The 18,612-nt window shown below is 44.2% G+C and overlaps 1 protein-coding gene across 1 annotated transcript in view; it reads left to right on the top strand.

Annotated features, from left to right (window-relative positions):
• LOC146821397 (kinesin-like protein KIF28) overlaps nucleotides 1-18,612 on the top strand; it is a 777,435-nt gene that overhangs the window by 275,823 nt on the left and 483,000 nt on the right. Inside the window, exon 17 of the mRNA XM_085609842.1 lies at nucleotides 5,426-5,549. Within this exon, the coding sequence (XP_085465968.1) occupies nucleotides 5,426-5,549 (124 nt within the window). The remainder of the gene's footprint in view (nucleotides 1-5,425; nucleotides 5,550-18,612) is intronic.

The following is an 18,612-nucleotide window of genomic DNA, read 5'->3' as shown; positions in this document are numbered from 1 at the left end:
GGTCCGTATCCGAACAGCCACCGAGACTCGGCCAGTTTTTCAGGGATGTGCACCATCCTGTGCCTGAACCCCTCCACCTCTGTGTGCACGTACTTGCAAGGGGCAGGGGCACGCATGCAGTGCACCTCTTGCCCCCGACAGCCGGGGAGCCGGGCCCCGCAGCAGCCGCTCATCTGGTATGCATTTGCAGACTCTGAAGTAAACCTTCATTAAGTGGCAGGAGCACACTGCTTCTGTTTCATTCATCAGCGCAGTAAAACGCTCAGTTTTCTTTCGCAGAATCTTGGGGGGGGGGGGGCTAAAAAGCACCACGTCCAGGGTGAATTGGAATTCTGACGGCGCGTCTCACTCCCGGACTCCCAAATATAAACTCCCTGCTCGTCTTTCACCCTCAGACACTCACGCGCCATATTTACTCAAAAGGTCATGAAAGGAAAATTTTGTTTCCCTGCCCCCAGTTGTTTTGTAGACCTAAATTAAGCCTGCGCCCTCGCCTCTGCTCTCAATTGACTGTATGGGAACACTGTAAAGAAAAGAAAGGAACAAAAATCACACCCAGCTGCTGATGAATGCGAGTGTATTTGTTGTCTCATGCCACCCTACCCACCACCCAGGAAAAAGTTTGGATATGACTTTTGGTGGAGTTGTCAAGCCATTTTTAACTTGTGGTAGGAAAGCACGGACCTTGCAAGACTAAACCACATGGGACACTTGTTCTAAAGAAAACTTACTGAAAGAAACTGAAAAGTTCTATTACAATATACCTTGGGCAAAGAAATAAGTTGTTCCAAATCCTAATCAAGTCCCAGGAGCACTCAGTGGGGCAACGTGTACCCAGCAAAATACATTTGGCGTCTTGGCTGCTGCTACTGATGAATACAATTATGCAATAGAAGTCTCCGTTTGTGTTCCCAGGCCAACCCCTGACTTTATCACTTCAGAGCAGTGACTGGCCTCTGAACACAAACAGCTCCCCGACACCCCCACCCCAACTTCACCCAAATCACTCACTGCTGAGCTCCAGCACACTGCTGCCGAGTTGTTTGTTTTGGGGTGTTGGTGTGTGGCAGCATGGGTGAGGGAGATGGGGCAGGGCAAAGAATGTGCTGCTGAAGTGTTAAAAATCACGCCTGCTTTATGCTAAACAAAGAATAAAAATTAGTTTGTAAATGTACCACTGGAGCCAAGAATCCCCCTGAAGATTAGCACCGTTGCCCTGGGCCCAGCTCGCCCGTGCCAAAAGCCGGCGTTGCCTGCTGTGTACACAGATCAGGGCATGTTTCCATTACTGCGAATTGGTTGAGCGAGACGCCCTGACCAAAAGGCACTGCTTTCACGGCAGTGTCCGTGCAAAATGCACAGCTGACTGTGGTATTGTTGCCAAAAGACTGCCGACCCTTCGTAAACTTCGCCACGGAGTTATCAACACATCCAGCGTGGTTAATACATAGTGGTGGTAGTAGGGTAATGATCGGTGGCCTAAAACAAAAGCTGACCAATCTGTAATCATGGCGCAGCTATCGAGAATACACCGGAGTAGAATTAACAGCAGGGCACATTTAAGAACAGTACTAAACACAAGGAAACCAAGCATTTGCAATGCAATAGGTCTCGCGGTTACGAGAGTTTAAGCTATTGGTATTGTAAATAACAATTCCTTTGATTTATGTTTTTAAAAAGAAATCAAAAATAAAAGGCATTGTTATGTGCAATGCCAATAGCTCAAACTCGCGTCAATGCGAGACCTATTGCATTGCAAATGCTTGTTTTAGCTTGGGTGTTTTAAGCCACGTCCGTGACTGCATTGGTCACTCCCCATTGAAATCCCACACCCCACTGAAGTTTATATCCCACATAAAGCCTGGTGAAGACTGATTTGCATATGGCTTGGTCCAAACCGGGGTGGCGTTCTGAGCAAAAACGATGGTTTGAACCCAGTTTTGTGACCCGGTGTGACTTTGCATTCCATCTGTGCTTCATGAACAAGCTCAGCCACGCTTTTAAATTGAGCACGTTTTGTATACAAATTTCCGCTAGGGCCTTGATTGTGGTTGCAGCTTGTCACGGCTGTGGTTTGATTTCCGAATAAAGTTTTTGTCCCAAGAAGGCTAGCCTAATCCCAACACGAAGTTGTCCGACAAGGAGAGTGACGGCCCCGGATATGTTTATGGGGTTAAGGGGGTAAACTATGGTTACAGCACGGAGCAGGATATTTCGTGTGGCGCAGGGTAACGAATTTTGTTGATTTTGGAGTTTAGGAGAGCTTTATTACTTTATTTGGTTGGGCAGTGAGCTTGTGTTGGGAAGCCCTGCTGGCTCATTTGCCAGCACCTTAATACGGTTGCCTTGGGTGGTGGGTGTTGCCTGGTAGGAGTTTTGATGCATTGGTATGATTTCTAATAGCCACGATGTTTAATACGGAGGAACCAGTATTAGCCAGGAATGCTTGGCACATGGTTAATTTTGTGAAACAAGTTAAAGGGATGTATCTTTGTAGCTGTTGGGAACGAAACCGTCTCGGGGCCAAGCGGGTTGACATGGCTCTGTTCGTGGGAGAGACGGAGGTTACTTCCGTCCAGCACCGGATGCTGCTGTCACGTTTTGGCAGTTCTGTCCAAGAAAAAGGCGAATAACTGTGCTCATTTACCCGAGGTTGGAGCATTGAAATGAGTCTCTCTCACTTACCACCATAGAGCCATAGCGATCTGTTGGATTTCAGTGGGTTTCTGATCGGCTTTAGTGCAAAGCAGTAAGTGCTTGACAGATGTCAAACAACGAAGCACCTTCACTAAAAAGAAAACCTGACAACTTTTTGTGACTACAAAGCTAGGCCAGTTCTTAAAATGGATGGTGAGCTTCGGAAGGTTAAACTAATGTGGAACAAGCGGCCGCGAAAGTGAAAGCAAATGGTGTGCAGGCTGCCAAATGGTGCGCGCGCCCGGCGCACATGCACTGTATTTGGAGGCCTGAAAGCACTCGTTTGCACTTCCAGATCCCCCATTTACAAAAGCTCTCGCGAGAGCAGTGCTAAAGCGCTGGCTCAGGCGAGACCTAAAAAAAGCAAAATCGAAACAAACACGGCTTGTGTAAGACAACCAAAAAGAAATGAAGTGGGTTTTGTACATTTATTTGCATAAGTTTTGCTTTACATTAAGCTTTCACTTTTCCTAATTACTCTTTCCATCAAACACAAACCTGCGCTAATACATTATTCAAGCTGTTAGAACGATTTTCAGCACCTTTAAGTTGTCTTAGAACAACATACCCGCTGTACAGAAATACTTCTCCAATTAAGGCTCTGCCGCTCTTAATCTAGCATTCCTCACCATAGTGCCAAAAGCATGGTGTTTGTCACAGAGGATTATGACGACTACATTTTCTCCACAACTTTCTCTAACCCTGTTGCTCACCACAGTGACTTGCTGGACTATATCAATCCAACATAAAACCTATAATGCTTCATATTTTCACATTACATCGCGAGACACTAACGAAACCTGAGGATGTAACAGATGCTGCATGTAGCAACAGAGTAAGGGTTAGATGATGGGCTGTCTTTTTGAAAGCAAGTGTTCAAAGAAATACAATAGAAAACAAGATTTCGAAACCTTCTATAGATTATTGGCCGCACATATACATCAACAAGTGCTGAAAGACAAGCGCGGCCACTCGACCACGAAAGTTAAAGAGTACTTGAGGGGTGGGCGGAGTGCGGCCGAGAGCAGGGACGCGCAGCGTTTACCTTGCGGGAGCGAGCGGGATAATTGGTAACACATGGCGCCGCTCGCTCCCACAAGGTAATCGCCAAACGTTCACGCGTTGCCATTGAAAGCAATGCAACGCGTGCACGTTTTTGCCCGAAAAAGCGAATCAATTCCAAGAGGTCTCTTCCTACAGTAGCGCATGCGTGCTGCGTAGGCGATACCTAAAAAGGAGTGTACCTTATAATCAATATTAGCAGAACAAATTATCATTGCTACAACAATAATTTACACAGTCTAGGTATTCAAACACAGGTTTAACTGAAGACAATTGCATGTATGGGAAGAACATTTTTGTCTTCCATGGCTTGACCTTTGGTACCCCTGTAACATCTCCTTCTACTCCAGTTCTCCATGGTCATGATGGCGGTGGTGGGAGCATACGTTTAACGTCTCTAGATACTAGAGGTGGGCAACCTAAAATATTAGCAAGGAGAGCTGAGTCAGAGCAGAGCTGGTTAGGCCGTAAGAGCCTGTGCATGATCCAAGCTCTGAAAATATTTGGCATGCAAGTAATGCAACAAAAATAATGTTAAAATATAATGAAGTCACTTGAAAATGTAAATAAAGTGTACACTTTACCATGTGGGTGCACTTCAGCACTTCAGATAATGGACCATATGTATCACAATGTTCTTTTGCGATTCTCAAATAGCGATTTTTTGCGAATCGCTATTTGAGAATCCCAAAACGCTATGTGTGTAGGATTTGCAATTAATTTTGCGAATCCTACATATTCCTTAATTGCGATTCGCAATTAAGGAATACTCCCCCATTCATTACTATGGACCTAGAGGCCCATAGGAATGAATGGGAAGACATTCTCAATTTGCGATTCTCAATTAGAGAATCGCAAATTGAGAATGCAATTTCAAGGGTGCCAGGGTGTCAAAAGGACACCCTGTTGCACCCCTGAAATGTGCATGTGTGCAAATGTGGCACACATACATGCCCTAAGGGCATGTATGTGCGCCACATGGCACTTTGAAAAATGCAAAAAAGTGCATTTTTTCAGAGAAATCGCAAATTACCACCAACTTGAAGTTGGTGGTAATTTGCGATTCCTTAAGGCCAATTTGCACTTTTTCTGTGCTTCTTACATTGCATTTAAGGAATCGCAATTTGCGATTCCTTAAATGCAATCGCAAAACAGGAAATCGCAAATTTTGCGATTCCTTATTATGCGATGGAGTTTTTCTTTAATGCATACCACTGAGCCCAATTGCGATCGCAAATGCCGAATTTCGTAGAATTTCGGCGTTTGCAATCGCAATTTGGAATGATACATATGGCCCTACATCACTTCGTTATAAAGTATTTATTGCCCTCCTGACAATGCCATTGGTGAACTAAGAGGCAAGTCAGCTGTCATGTGTTCCCCTATAGAGGTGGAGTAGATTTTTATTGCAGGCAGAGTCTGGCTCGAGCTTTCAGTGGCTCGCTCACCTCTACTAGATACTAGGTTTAGTTTATGTATTCTCCACTCTTTGCCAAACGACCAAGGTACTCAGGAGCAAATATAAGGTTGTTGAGAAGAAAAGTGTTAGAAAAGGTGTCAACCTAGTGAAGTCCTCGTGTATTACATGGTGAGTGTGTGATTTCACTTCCACTGCACCTGCCATTTTGGTGAATTAAGTCTATCCATAATCTGTTTTTTCTTTCAGCATTTCGGACAAGCATGCTGCTTTCATAAATGTGGAAAACAAAGTTACAGTCATTCCCTGTGGCAAATCTAAAGTAGTCGTCAATGGCGTGCCCATCATTATAAAAACCAAACTTCAGCACCTGGTAAGCATTTGAAAAGGACTGGGTGGGCCATTGTGACAGTGGTTCATAGAGTTGCAGTGTTCATAATTGACAATTGTAATCTTGCGCGTTCTTTGGACAAATTTAGCACTACCAGAAGTAGATGAGTGCTTGTGGTAATAGTGGTACACTCTGGCCCGTAAAGTAGGTATATTTCTTCTTTCTTTGTTGCTTTCAAACACTCACCAATACTCATTGCGTTATTCAGCACAGGAGTAGTTTAGTGATGCATCATGTCTTGCTTTCCCTCAATTGATATGCTATATGACCGCCTCACAACCTACTGTTCAGCATTCAGATGAGATTTATTTGCATGCCTATGTGTCACTTAGATGCAGTATAAAACACTAGTCAATGCTACATACTCATTCTCAGATTTAGGGTTAGAGGAATTTTGAAAATGCAAATTCAGCTTACAATTGTTGAAAATTCCAGTAGGTGCCCATCAATCTTCCCTGTGCCCACTGAAAGGTGCACGGTAATCAGCAGCAATACTTGCTCACTCCAAGCACCAATGTAATCACATTGCCCACATCCTCTCTGAATTCCACTCAACCAGAATACAATTAAATATTGGCTGTCTACTATAAGTCCACAACATGGTGAACAGGGTCGGTGGTCACCAGACCACCTCCCGAGAATGGGGGGGAGGGGAGGGGGGGAATTTTAATGGATAAGGATACAGTCTCACAAAATAATACTATAACACAAAAGGGTATCCCACACCCAAGAGTATATTCAGAATTGAGTACAAAGAGAAGTACACCTTGATTCAGACAACCAACAGGCTTTCTTTGTTAGACCCTCACCTACCCTATTAGTGGCAAGCTTCATCATCAGGTCTCATCCAGGTCCCCAAAATCCAGGACGGGCTCAACCATATGGCAGGGAGTTCTTTGGATATTATCACAGTCGGAGTCTTGGGAAAAAGAATAAAAAATTGTGAACAACCCAGGCCCAATAAACATTTCATTCATTAATAATTGGAAGAATATTGGGCCATTGTACCCCTGAATAACCTCCCTATTAGTTTTTCGATATACTTGAACAACCAATATTAGCATTATACCTGGATTGTTCAAGGTATTTTTATCATTTTCCCCAAGACCCTGGTTGTAATATTATCCAAATTGCTCCTTCGAATATGATTGAGCCCACCATGGTTTTTGGGGACCAGGATGAGACCCGATGATGAAGCATGCCACTAATAGAGTTGGTTAGTGTCTTACAAAGAAAACCTTATGTTTGTTTGAAGCAGGGTGTCCTTCTCTCTGTACTCAATATTCAGTATACTCTTGGGTGTGGGATACCCTAGTGTAATAATGTGTATTATAAGAGCCATTCATGATAATAACTCTCCATAGCTAGCAGACATGCTCAACATCTTGAGAGGCTCAAAAGTTGTCAGGAGTCACAGCACACTTCTGGAAGGGCCATAATTCAGGACCGCCACAGCACAACAGCAGTCACTCTAGGGAGTTTTCACCTCAGCCTGGAACTCTTTCCCTACTGAACACAGAATGCTGCCCACTGGTACAGAGATAGGTAACAGCTCAAGGACAATGTTTTCAGACAATATCTAAAAGTAAAATGGACACAACAGCCTGCTGTCTGCAAATGAATCTCAACATTGTTCTTCAATTGTTTTGTCCAATAATGTTAATCCACTTCCCCGGTTAGATGTAATCTTTGTCAGTTCACAAATTGTTCTCAGTAATGTGCTATACTATTGACTAAGCCCTGGTGTGCAATACAAATCATAAAGATAGAAGTTACCCTATCTGAAATCTCCGGGGATTGGGTGTGATTTGCTATCAGGATGTTGACCAGGGAGGTGAACAGAGCCCATGTTGCTGTATTAAAGAATTTGAATGTACTACATCAAGTTCAGGCATCACTATAGGTACAGCCAAACCCATCAGTCACTTTCAATACCACATATTTCGGATTATCTCTGCAAAGGTTACACAGTGTAGAGGTGTATCTGAGGTGACCTTGGGTTCGTTTAAAACTTTCTGTATCAACAGTATACGAGGATGATCAATAGTAGCAATTTGAAAACTCTGGTGAGATCTACCTGTGGGGTTCCAACAGGGCTTTCTATTTTCCCTGATACTTTTTAATGTATATGTGAGTCTGCTCACTTACACCTGATGGCTCTCAGTTATCCCATTGAGTAGTAAAATCCAGGTAGACAGAGTGCATCTGAACAGAGATTTCATGAAGGTGAAGCAGTGCATTGGAGACCCTTGAATGGCCTTAATGTTTCTCAATCAGTTAAATATTTGGGTTTTATATTTGATGAACATATGGTATTAGATAAGTATGTTAATCAAATCTTCAGTGCACGTTGATTTTACAGCCAGGCACTGGTCATGATGCGGCCTTAACACCGGAGTAAAAGAAAAGGACAACTATTACAAATCTCAATGTGGGCTCGTGCCTACACTACTACTACAACAACATTTTTCTGGGAGCCCCACAAAAGTACTAAGTAGGCTGCAGCAAGTACAGTTTCAAGCAGCTACAGTAATGAGAGTTGTCTGTTAACAAGATCATATTTTTCTATATACTTCAGAGACTTAACTGGCTTTGGATATATTAGACCCCATTCAGGAGGTCACATGACAGTCAGGAGCTATTGTATGCAGCTGTGTGGGCTTGGGGCATTTGCCTCTAATGTCTAGGTGCCTGTCCTACTATACCTCTGCAAACTAGGCCAAGTACAATCCTTTCAGCAATTGACTCTCAGTGGTAGCAATGGCAAGCAGTCACACTTTTCTCATGAGGGTTAGTGTGGGGGTACCCAGACACAGCCCTCAACACCACCTCCAGGACTGCAAAAAGATCAATGTCTTGCCCAGTGTTTCTCTTTATGAAAGACAGAAACTTTATTACACAGAAAGCAGAAATATTGCAACCAGAAATCACATGAGCCTATCTGATTCACTGGTGTGGCTCCCTCTAGGCGCAATACCTTCTTTACCCTGTCCCTGTCCCTCTGGGTTTTCGGGGTCCATGGTGTAGCATTTAAAAAGGCACAGAGCGCTCCATCCCACTTTGCGTAGTACACACAGCCTTTGGGGCACTGGACCACCCTTGGTTGGAGCAGCATGAGTGCCGCATTGGTTCCAGTGCTTAATTTGTAAAAAAAAAATATATGTGCCAGGGCTCTCACCAGGAGGCCATTGCAACTTGCACCAGCCATTGCTCCTGCATACTGCCAATGATAATAACAATTCAACTACTATCACACTCCTACAAGTGTGACAATTTATACTTCTTCAGGCCCCAAAGATATAAGAATGGTTTGGGTGTCAGGTAATAGTCATTATTTATGTATATTGAATTATTAATTAACTGTTGTTGTGGACATCTCTAAATTAGCCAGACAGTACCACCTTGAGGCAGACTGCCGCAAGCGCTGATGTTGACAATTAAGGGCCAGTGCCGAGCACCGGAAACCACTGACTCAAATTATGCACTGGTTGGTTCGTCGTGCTGTGGCAGGTTCACTGATGATCGTGAGCACATGCCATAGTGCCCCTGGACGCGAGCATCTGCCAGCTGAGCAGCACATTTTCTGGAAGACGTGACAGGATCAGTTGTTTTTGGCATTGGCCCTCTTCAGAGTTCCTACGTGGTCGATGTCGGTGGCCCGGACGCTTTGCGGTCTAGCATTGATTCTCTGGTGAGTCTCCTGAGGTCAGTCATGCTGGGGCCTCCCTGGCTAGAGGTAGCTGGCAATCTTCTTCTCCCAGTTTGTGTTTGCTTTGGGCTCAGACCATGCCAGCACCATTCCAGGGGCTATCTTGGGATCTGATGTCAGTCATCTGATTTTGGTCTGAGGTTTTCAGCGCCTTAACTGCCAGGCACTATTGTCGGCACATTGTACCACAGGGCGATGGCTTCAAATCTTCTTAGCAGGGTGGCTTGTGGACCCTCAGGACAGTGCTGGCCCTCTACTCATGACAGGGCACCTCAGGCTTGGTAGTCTTTGCTTCTTGGGACCAGTCAAGGCCAAACACAGATTGGCATTGCCACAATCACAACGTCCATGTTTTCAAAGACACACGCAGCAGGTGCCATAACCAGGCATTTATTCCGGCCTACAGATAAGGTAAATGACCCTTGGCAGCAACAATTTAGGATAATGTAAGGAGACCGCCTGACACACTACTGCAGTGCCACAACTCCTTTAACAAAACTGCACAGACAGATTAGTGCTCCCAATCATGGTGCTCATGTTAGATGGCAAGTCTTTGTTGTAGGGACCCCTACAATAGGGTTAATTACTGCAGCCTCTTCCTTGGTCAGCTCCTTCGGCAGGGTTGACACTTCCTTCTCTCTCACAAAGGCAAGACTCCTTGGTTCCAAGGATAACTTCAGCAACTCTTCCTTCAGATCATTCTCCAGCTAATGTTCTTTCACCCCTGGGACGTTGGCTGTCAGAGGGACACCAACAAGTGGTTGCAAAGTAGTCCTCTGAGTACTCTGAGATGTATCCCTCCTTGGTCAAAGAGAACTTGGAACTAAAGCTACAACTGGGTCAGAAGCCCCAACTTCTATATAATTTTCACTCACAGAGGATGTAGATTAAAAATCATGGCCTTCACTGCACTTTTTTGGATTAGTTTCTCGTTCATGTGTGCTGCACAGGCCATCTTTCTGACTCAGCTTTTATCTCGAGGGATGCTTTTCAAAGCTTGGCTGTCTCCAGGTAGAAATCTCACCACAAAGCTACAAAAGAGGTGTGAGCAAACTGCCCCTGGCTATTTACAACCACTTCTGATAAAGATAAGGCAGAGAGATAAAGGTTTACTCAGTGTCACAAACACCCTACATCTCTGACACCAGATTCTGCAGTCCTCACCCTTTACCCCGGACATCCAGCATAAGGCAGTTACAGCAAGACTAATTCGCAGACCTCATCATCAAATTGGATCTAAAATACTGATTTTTAAGTTGAAGAGAAAAGTTTATTTATGTTAAAAACAATACAATTGAAAAATAACAACACTGAGAGATATTTAAAAAAAACCAAATGATTAGTATGCATTTGAATTGTAAATACAGAGGTGGAAGGTATAAGAAGGGAGAACGAAAACAAAGCTATAAGAAAGGTACTCCTGTGTAACATTCTAAGTAGATTACATAAAACAAGACTGAAATTAGTAATTTATATAATAACATATAATAATATCTTCACATATGTAAATGCATACAAAACAATTATATTATCAACAATAGTAAACAAGGGAATTTGAGAACTTCCACTGAGTGTGATTGTGCACTCTGATCAAAGAAATTAATGACTGGAGACCATATGGTGTGATGCCTTAGTCAGTGGCGGCTGCTACTGAAAGGGGGTGGCGGGGGATGAAAAACAAAATTAAAGATCACTTACTTGTTCGCGCTACACACTTCTCTTAGTCCTCTGCTCTACCTCACTCCTGAAAGCAGTAAGCACCCAGGCTCCCCTAAGCCAATCACGATGCTGCTGTCAACATGACAGCAGCGTCATGATTGGTCTGAGCGCCCTGGCTCGGTGCTCAGACGGGAACTGTGAGCCTGTGCATGATCTCCACCCAGCCTGTGAGTTACAGCCTGGTGGAGAACATGCTAAGTGTGCATATACAATTTACATACATGTTTAAAGATGAGGCAAGAAATAAATTTAGGTTCTCTTGAAAATGAGAGATATTCTTGAAACTGAAAAGGAGATAAGAAATAATGTTCCAAGGCTAACAATGAAGGAGAGAATTTTGAGGAATCTAGGAGCCAATGTACCAATTATGTTGCCAAAAATGCTGAGTGATATTTATAGAAGTCAGGGAAGTTGACGCCACCATCAGTAAATGGTTGTTTCAAGTTTAACAAAGACATACATGATTTCTTATTATTCCAAAGAAAAGAAGAAAGAATAAGGTTGATTTTCCTAAAATATTTACAAAGACGATTTAATAGGATGATAGAAGAGTTCGGAAACAAAGCAGAATGTCAGCGAAGGCTTGGAACGCTACCAAAGAATCGAGGCTGTTACTGCGCTCGAGCAAATACGACTTCTGCACAAGTCAAGGGTCAAATGTACAGTAAGGCATCTGAAATATCTTTTAAGCCTCCAAAATCGCAATTGATACGACCTGCACTTGAATCAGTTCGCCATACACCAATGTTGAACATTCTTTCCTTTTAATTAATAAACACGATTCAAAGCTGCATGAAGAGTAATGTTCGAAAATTCAATAAATGTGGGTTCACCAGTGTTCCGCTCCCGCTTGTCACCACTTGTAAAGTTGAGCCGGACATGTATTTGAAAGTAACTCCTTTATTCATGAAACACTAGTAAGCAGTATCCAGTGGAGAGGCAGGGAAACCCTTCTGCACACGTCCAGCTCCAACGTCCACTGTCGGAATTCTCAAATCGAATCTCTGACCTGGACCTGGACCTTCAAAGTGAAACCCATTCTGGCTAATTCAGACACAGATTTACTGCACACCAACTCACACAGATGCTCGGCACTTGGGATTCCTGTGTTAGGATTCCAGGTTCATTGTGAGCAACAGAACTTTCAGATGAATGTGCCGGTAGGCTTGTATTTACATGATGCAGGTGAAAAGGCCTGGCCACTATAATCACTACAAAACACGGTATTCTGCCAACACCAGGTTACACGCATGAAACCAGTGACAGTAGTCCAACCATTAGGAGGGCTTGTTTAGTGCGCCACTGAAGGTGTAGGACACGTCCATAACCTATTGTAGTCAATTGCAGGGCTAGGCCTTCAACCACACAATATATTAGTTTGGGGCGAGGACAAAATCCAAAAGCCAGGATCAAAGAGTCTCTCATTTTGGATACCCAGGGCACGACATATAAGTGCACATCATGTAGGAGACCGTCCTGTCCCAATGGGATGGAATATAGGGTTATTTGTACAACCCTCACTTCAGTATTTAGTATAGTGCACAGGGAAGGACTAGGACATTGAAAAGCCAGAAGAGTTGAGCATGTATCAGCAAGTGATTTAAGGCTAAGAAACAAATGTCTCTGGAGGTACTTCAGGCAAAACAAACACAGCTGGAGGCAAAATGGTTCTAGTTGAAACGGCAAAATTTTTTATGGGTTACCAGAGCAACTTCCGAATTTACAAAATGCTGGTTTATAGAATAATGTAAAAACATTTAGGGTTAAATAGTGTAGCAAGAAATGCATATGGGCAAATAAAAACTGTTTGGTTCATTGGCGCTTATAGGTGTTTATGACTCTGACCCTAGATGCACAACAGCATTTACTCAGCAGTCCTCTGTGCAGGCAACATAGAGGAGGTCATCACACTCAATCTAAATACACTATCCTCCATCAAGAATATCCTCATTTCCACAGGCCACAACATTCAAAACATAAACCAAAGACACAATCATAAATGAAAATAGATTCAGGGCCTGATTTATAGTTTGTTGAACAGGTTACTTAGTCATAACATGTCAGATATCTAGTCTGTTTTATAAGTGCACTATTGCGAAAAGGTTACATTTTCAGTGGAGTATCCCATCTGCTAAACTATAAACAAGGCCCTCAGTTAGCACAAAAATGCAACCCCATCTTCATTTAGTAGAAAAGTTAGACAATATTGTTTTAGCACACCAACAGTAATAAGCATGACATCACCACACCATCAAGCCCTTGTTATAACATCTGGTCAACTCACATAGGATTTACTGACACACTACAAGACCTTTTGTCCTTCCTCTAAGATTGGTACCTACTCATTTACATGGGCATCCCAGATACCATCAACTTTAGTTGACTCGCAGAGTCCCCCAAATATCCATCGTCTAACCTGTGATCTTCATCCTCTATATTGAACTTCTCTGGTCCTTCCTAGGAATCCTGGAATCAAGATTCACAAATCTGTAGATGGCACCCAATTTTACCGGAAGGTATCTACAATGAAGGTCATCAATCACCACAAGTTCTATATCTTCTTCATCCAAGCATACTTGCCAACTGACTGCCTCAAGTGAATCTGAACAAGACAAAATGTATCCTCATCAACAACATCCAACTAACCCGGATCCAGATGAATCATCACCACAGGAAGTGACATCACTGCATTTCCTAGTGTTAATCTGTACAAGAAGTGACAACACTTGTTTCCATCTGAAACCATCTTTAAATCAAGAAGCCAGACAAATGGCCTTTATTCCTTAGCATCCATCTACATGGAAATTGTCATCGTTGCATTTCCTGCATTCATCTTTACAAGATGCAAAATCACTGATTTCTCCTCTAAAACCATCTTTAAAAGAAGAAATAAGATAAGTGGACTTCATTCCTCAGCATTCATCTCCTCGGGATGCACTAAGATAGATAGCTTGTCCAGCCCCTTCATAGTGCTTTAAAAAGCAGCTATGCTTTTGGGTTTCTTTTTCCACCCAAGGAGCAACGGATCAGCCACAATTCCATTCTCTCTGTATAACCAATGGGCAAAATTCCATTCTTTCACTTATCACACTGGAATTATGTTCACCTCTATTCTAAACAACTTCTTTCTGGAGAAAAACATGTGAACATCTACGCTCCAACTAAAACACAAATGTGCAAGCCAAAACCTTAAGCACATTCATCTTCCAAAGACCTTGCTAGCAACAAGTGCTTCATCCACAGGCAAGAAAGAAAAAGGAGTCAAAATCACCTCGATGACCTCACGTCCCTGAAGTTCCTCCACATAACACTCAGACACCTCATCACATCATAGACTGAATACTATACCAACACCATCAATGAACTGGCAACAGAAACAAAACAATTCAAAACAAAGAAGTTGAGGCCCTGGGGGAGTAGAGAGTGGAGAAGGCCGCAACACTAAAGGCTAGGCCCCTGTGCAGCAGAAACGGTTGGCCTGGCAAGAATGAGCAGCGCTATAAGGGTGGAGACAAGCAACGCTGGGAGGCTCGCCATGGCAAGGGGAGTGAATAAAGCATAGCTCGAGGACTTAAACCTAACAGGCTCCACGCTGAGAGTGAACCTATAGGCTATAGGGAGTCCGCTCGCTGTGAAATATTGGGAATTACAGGACAGTGATGGCTACAAAAGTACAGGTGAGATACGTAAATATATAAACGCTACCGACGGGCTATATCTGCTGCGGAGGCGCGGGGCTCATGGTGCGCATACAACTGCTGGTTATACCCTGGTCGAATGGGGCGACTACATTGTTGGCAGAGAATTCCGCAATTAAACAGCGCTCCTATACGACTCACATCTACTGGGAGCGTGTGTAATTTGTGGGTAGCTGGTACAGCACAAGACACACCACTGAAGTGGGAGGCAGCAGCCTGTGCAGATAATGGGAAAGATGGATAAGAATCAAGCTAAGCTCAACTTTGAGACGAAAGGCTCAGATAAACAACCCTCAGACAATGGAGGGGAAGGGAGGCAGGCAGCTGGGACAATGGAGACAAGTGTATTGGAAACAACTTTACTAGCCATGAGGAATAGCCTTCAATTTATAGATGGCAAGATTGATACCCTCAATTTGCGTATGGACAGCATGGCAACAAAACTAGACAAACAGACTTCACGGATCACTGAGATGTAGCAGAGGATATCGAAGGCCAAGGATGAGTTACAAACTGTAAATTCAAAAAGCTTGAACATGGAGCGTGTATTGGCAGTCATCCAGGCCAAAAATTAAGATTTAGAGGCGCGCTCTCACCGTGATAACCTGCGAATTATAGGTATGCTAGAATCCACAAATACCGGGAAAATGGAAACCTACATTGAAAATATGTTGACGGTGGTGTTTGGCACTGAGAATTTATCAAAATTACTGGTGGTGGAGCGACGAAACACGCGCTCATGGTACATCCGCTGCCTGGAGCACCCCCTCACCCTATAATAGTGAAAGTATTGAATTATAGGGATAGAGACGCAGTACTTTTTATGGCCAGGGAGAAAGGAGAAATACAATATCAAGGGGCCCAGGCCTCTTTTTACCCGGACTTCACGGTAGCAGTACAATCAGCAAGAAGAGAATTCTTGCCCATCAAAAAATAGTTACAGAAGGCAAACAAAACATATGCTATATTATATGAAGTGCGCCTACGGATAGAGTATAAAGGACAACAAAATATTTTCAGGATACCCAAGTGGCCACAGAATACCTCAAGACACTCTTGCCATGCAGGAAAACACGAAGCACTGCGGACACCGACAACGAAGAAATATGATAGCCCCAACAGACTGTGCTGTTTCATTTGGAGTAGCGTGAACCCCAACTAAAGGATAACAGAGAATAACTGGTGATGGTGGGGTGGGCATGGGGAGTGCTAGGTAATAACGGTTTAATGGACCTTTAGCTGAAGATGGCTTGCAACTGCTGCTGAGAACCTGACTACCTCCGTACACCTGGAGGGAGGCTGGGAGTCAGGCGCACCACCCGCGAGGGAGCACCCCGGATGAGTTCAGCACATTTTGCTATGTTGTGCTATAGTGTGTGTGATACTAATGCTGAAATGTAGTACATTGTTTGTTACACAGGGATGTCTTTAGCAAATTGATATAGCTGAAGTGGGAGGGGGAGAATGTTGGGTTGTATACCCGCTCATTGCGTGCATAATGCTCTGGAACATTCACTTGCATACGTACATTGGCATACACAACACCCAGATGAAAAACAGATGGCAAAGATGAGGGACAGTATAAACTGCATTTACGACCCTCGTACGGTTAGACTGGTACTCAGGTGTCTAGACAGATATAACATACATGTAGCGCTTTTACAGGAGACGCATTTGGACAAAAAGGCGGAATGCACAGTGGACGCACGATGGGGGCAGTTTCGATTGGCTTCTTCGTGCTCCAGGTAATTGCAGGGGTGCTAATATGGATCAAGCGGGGGTCCCCTTCACGCTTATGAACCACTATGAGGATGATCAAGGCAGGCTTGTAATTGCGCATGGTTTGTTGGCTGGCAGAGCTATCACGTTCGTTAACACCAATGCCCCAAGTATCGACAACCCTGAGTTTTTTGGGCAGTTTGGAGACAGATAGTTGCGACCCCGTCAACGCATGTTTTCTGGGGAGGGGATCTTAATACATACTTGGATCCTGAGATGGACTGATCTGCAGCTACAGAGAGGCGTGGGAAACAGGCGGCCAAGGTGATCAGAGGCAGAATGGAGGAGTATGGCTTGGTAGATGCCTGGCAATCTAAACATCCTTTACAGAAGGAAGGCACATTTGTGTTTTTTTGTGCACGGCACATGGTCTAGACTGACTACTGGCTCACATCTACGGAGGTGTGTCTGTGGATAGTGGAGGTGCGGCACTTACCCAAGACGCTATCGGACCAAGCGCCAGTGCTTTTGAGGCTGGAAATACCGGATATGACTCCTGTGCCTTTCACCTGGCGGTTTTGCCCAGCAGCTTTATTAGATGTAGCCTTTAAAGTGGAGCTGTGCAGTGCGATTAGTGAATACACTAAATATTGGCACTGTGGAAGGTCAGGGTATTTTGTGGGAAGCCTTTAAGGTAACGATACGGGGTAAATGTATTGGCGTGCAGGCAGTGGTACTAAAAACCATAAGGACATACTAAAAACACTGAGGATAAACTAAATGCCCCAGAGAGGGATTACGAGAGGCAACCAGCAGCAGAGACACCTACATCCATTAGGGAGCAGCTAACAGAATGTGAGGCTCTGGCGGAGCAAGGGTCACAATACCTGAATAAGAGACATGTGGCAAGGGCATATGGTGAGGAAAGGAGGCCGGGACACAGCCTAGCAGAAAAACTGCAATCTCAAAGGGGTGTAGCTTCTGTGGTGTAGCCGGTGGATGGGGCAGACACAGCGCAGTATGCTTACACAGACATACTTGAGACGCTTTGGAAATTTTATGCCAAACTATATGGAGCAAGGACATCGGCATCGCAGGATGAACTGGAGCGATACCTGGGGAAGTGGCGCTGGCATGGCTTTCACCGGCCAGAGGGAATACTTAACCCAACCAGTAACAGTGGAAGAAGTTAAAGATACTATTTGAGCCTTGCCTAGTGGGAAGGCCCCCGGGGTGGATGGCATTCCGAGGGAATTCTATGAGGAATCTATTGACTTGTTAGCCCCTCAGCTCCATGCGGTGTATGAGGAGGCATATCAACATCGCATATTGTCGCCCTCATTGAAGGAGGCACTGATAGTTGCATTGGTAAAACCAGATAAGGCACCTGTAATGTGTGAGTCCTACAGACCTTTGTCTTTAATTAATATAGATGCCAAGATTGTGTCAAAGGTAATTGCAATGTGCTTGCAACCCCTGGTGCCCCTATTGGTGCTACCTGATCAGTCAGGCTTTGTACCTGCTAGATCAACTACGCACAACCTGCTCACTATATTTGCATTGCTGCATTATCTAGAGCCTACATTGCAGGCGGCAGCAGTATTATTAGATGCGGCTAAGGCCTTTGATTCCATTGCATGGACCTACATGTTTGTGGTACTAGGTCGCATGGGGATGCCGGAGTCATTTATTAGTTGGATATGTCTCTTTTATGAGAGCCCAATAGCACGTGTAAGCATTAATGGACACACATCAGGGGTCATTGAGGTCGGCTGGGGAACGCAACAGGGCTGTCTGCTGTCGCCACGCCTCTTTGCGCTGGTGATTAAGCCACTCGCCTGTTTAATCTGGCAGAAGCATGCAGCAGTGGCGCTGCGATTCCAGTTGCAAGCCCTGATCATCTCACTATCTGAGGATGATATGGTACTCTATATGAGGAAACTGTCCAACTATTTGGCTCTGGACATTAGAGAATACGTAAAATGTAAATATATCTCGGGGTTGAGTATTTATTTGACTAAGTCCATAATTCTTCCATTAACACCAGACACCAAAAACTGCGCAATTGAATACCCTCTGGAGTGGGCGAAGGGGCATGTTAGGTATTTAGGAGTGTAGGTGCATAGGGACCCTGCCATCGTGTTACAGGATAATTATGGTAGGGCAGTGTCTAAACTGGAGGACCGTGTATCGCGATGGA

This window comes from Triturus cristatus, chromosome 6 (genome assembly GCF_964204655.1).
Source record: "Triturus cristatus chromosome 6, aTriCri1.1, whole genome shotgun sequence".
In the NCBI taxonomy this organism is placed as follows: Eukaryota; Metazoa; Chordata; class Amphibia; order Caudata; family Salamandridae; genus Triturus; species Triturus cristatus.
The sequence above is the reverse complement of the archived record's forward strand: the minus strand, read 5'-3'. Positions and strand labels throughout refer to the sequence as shown.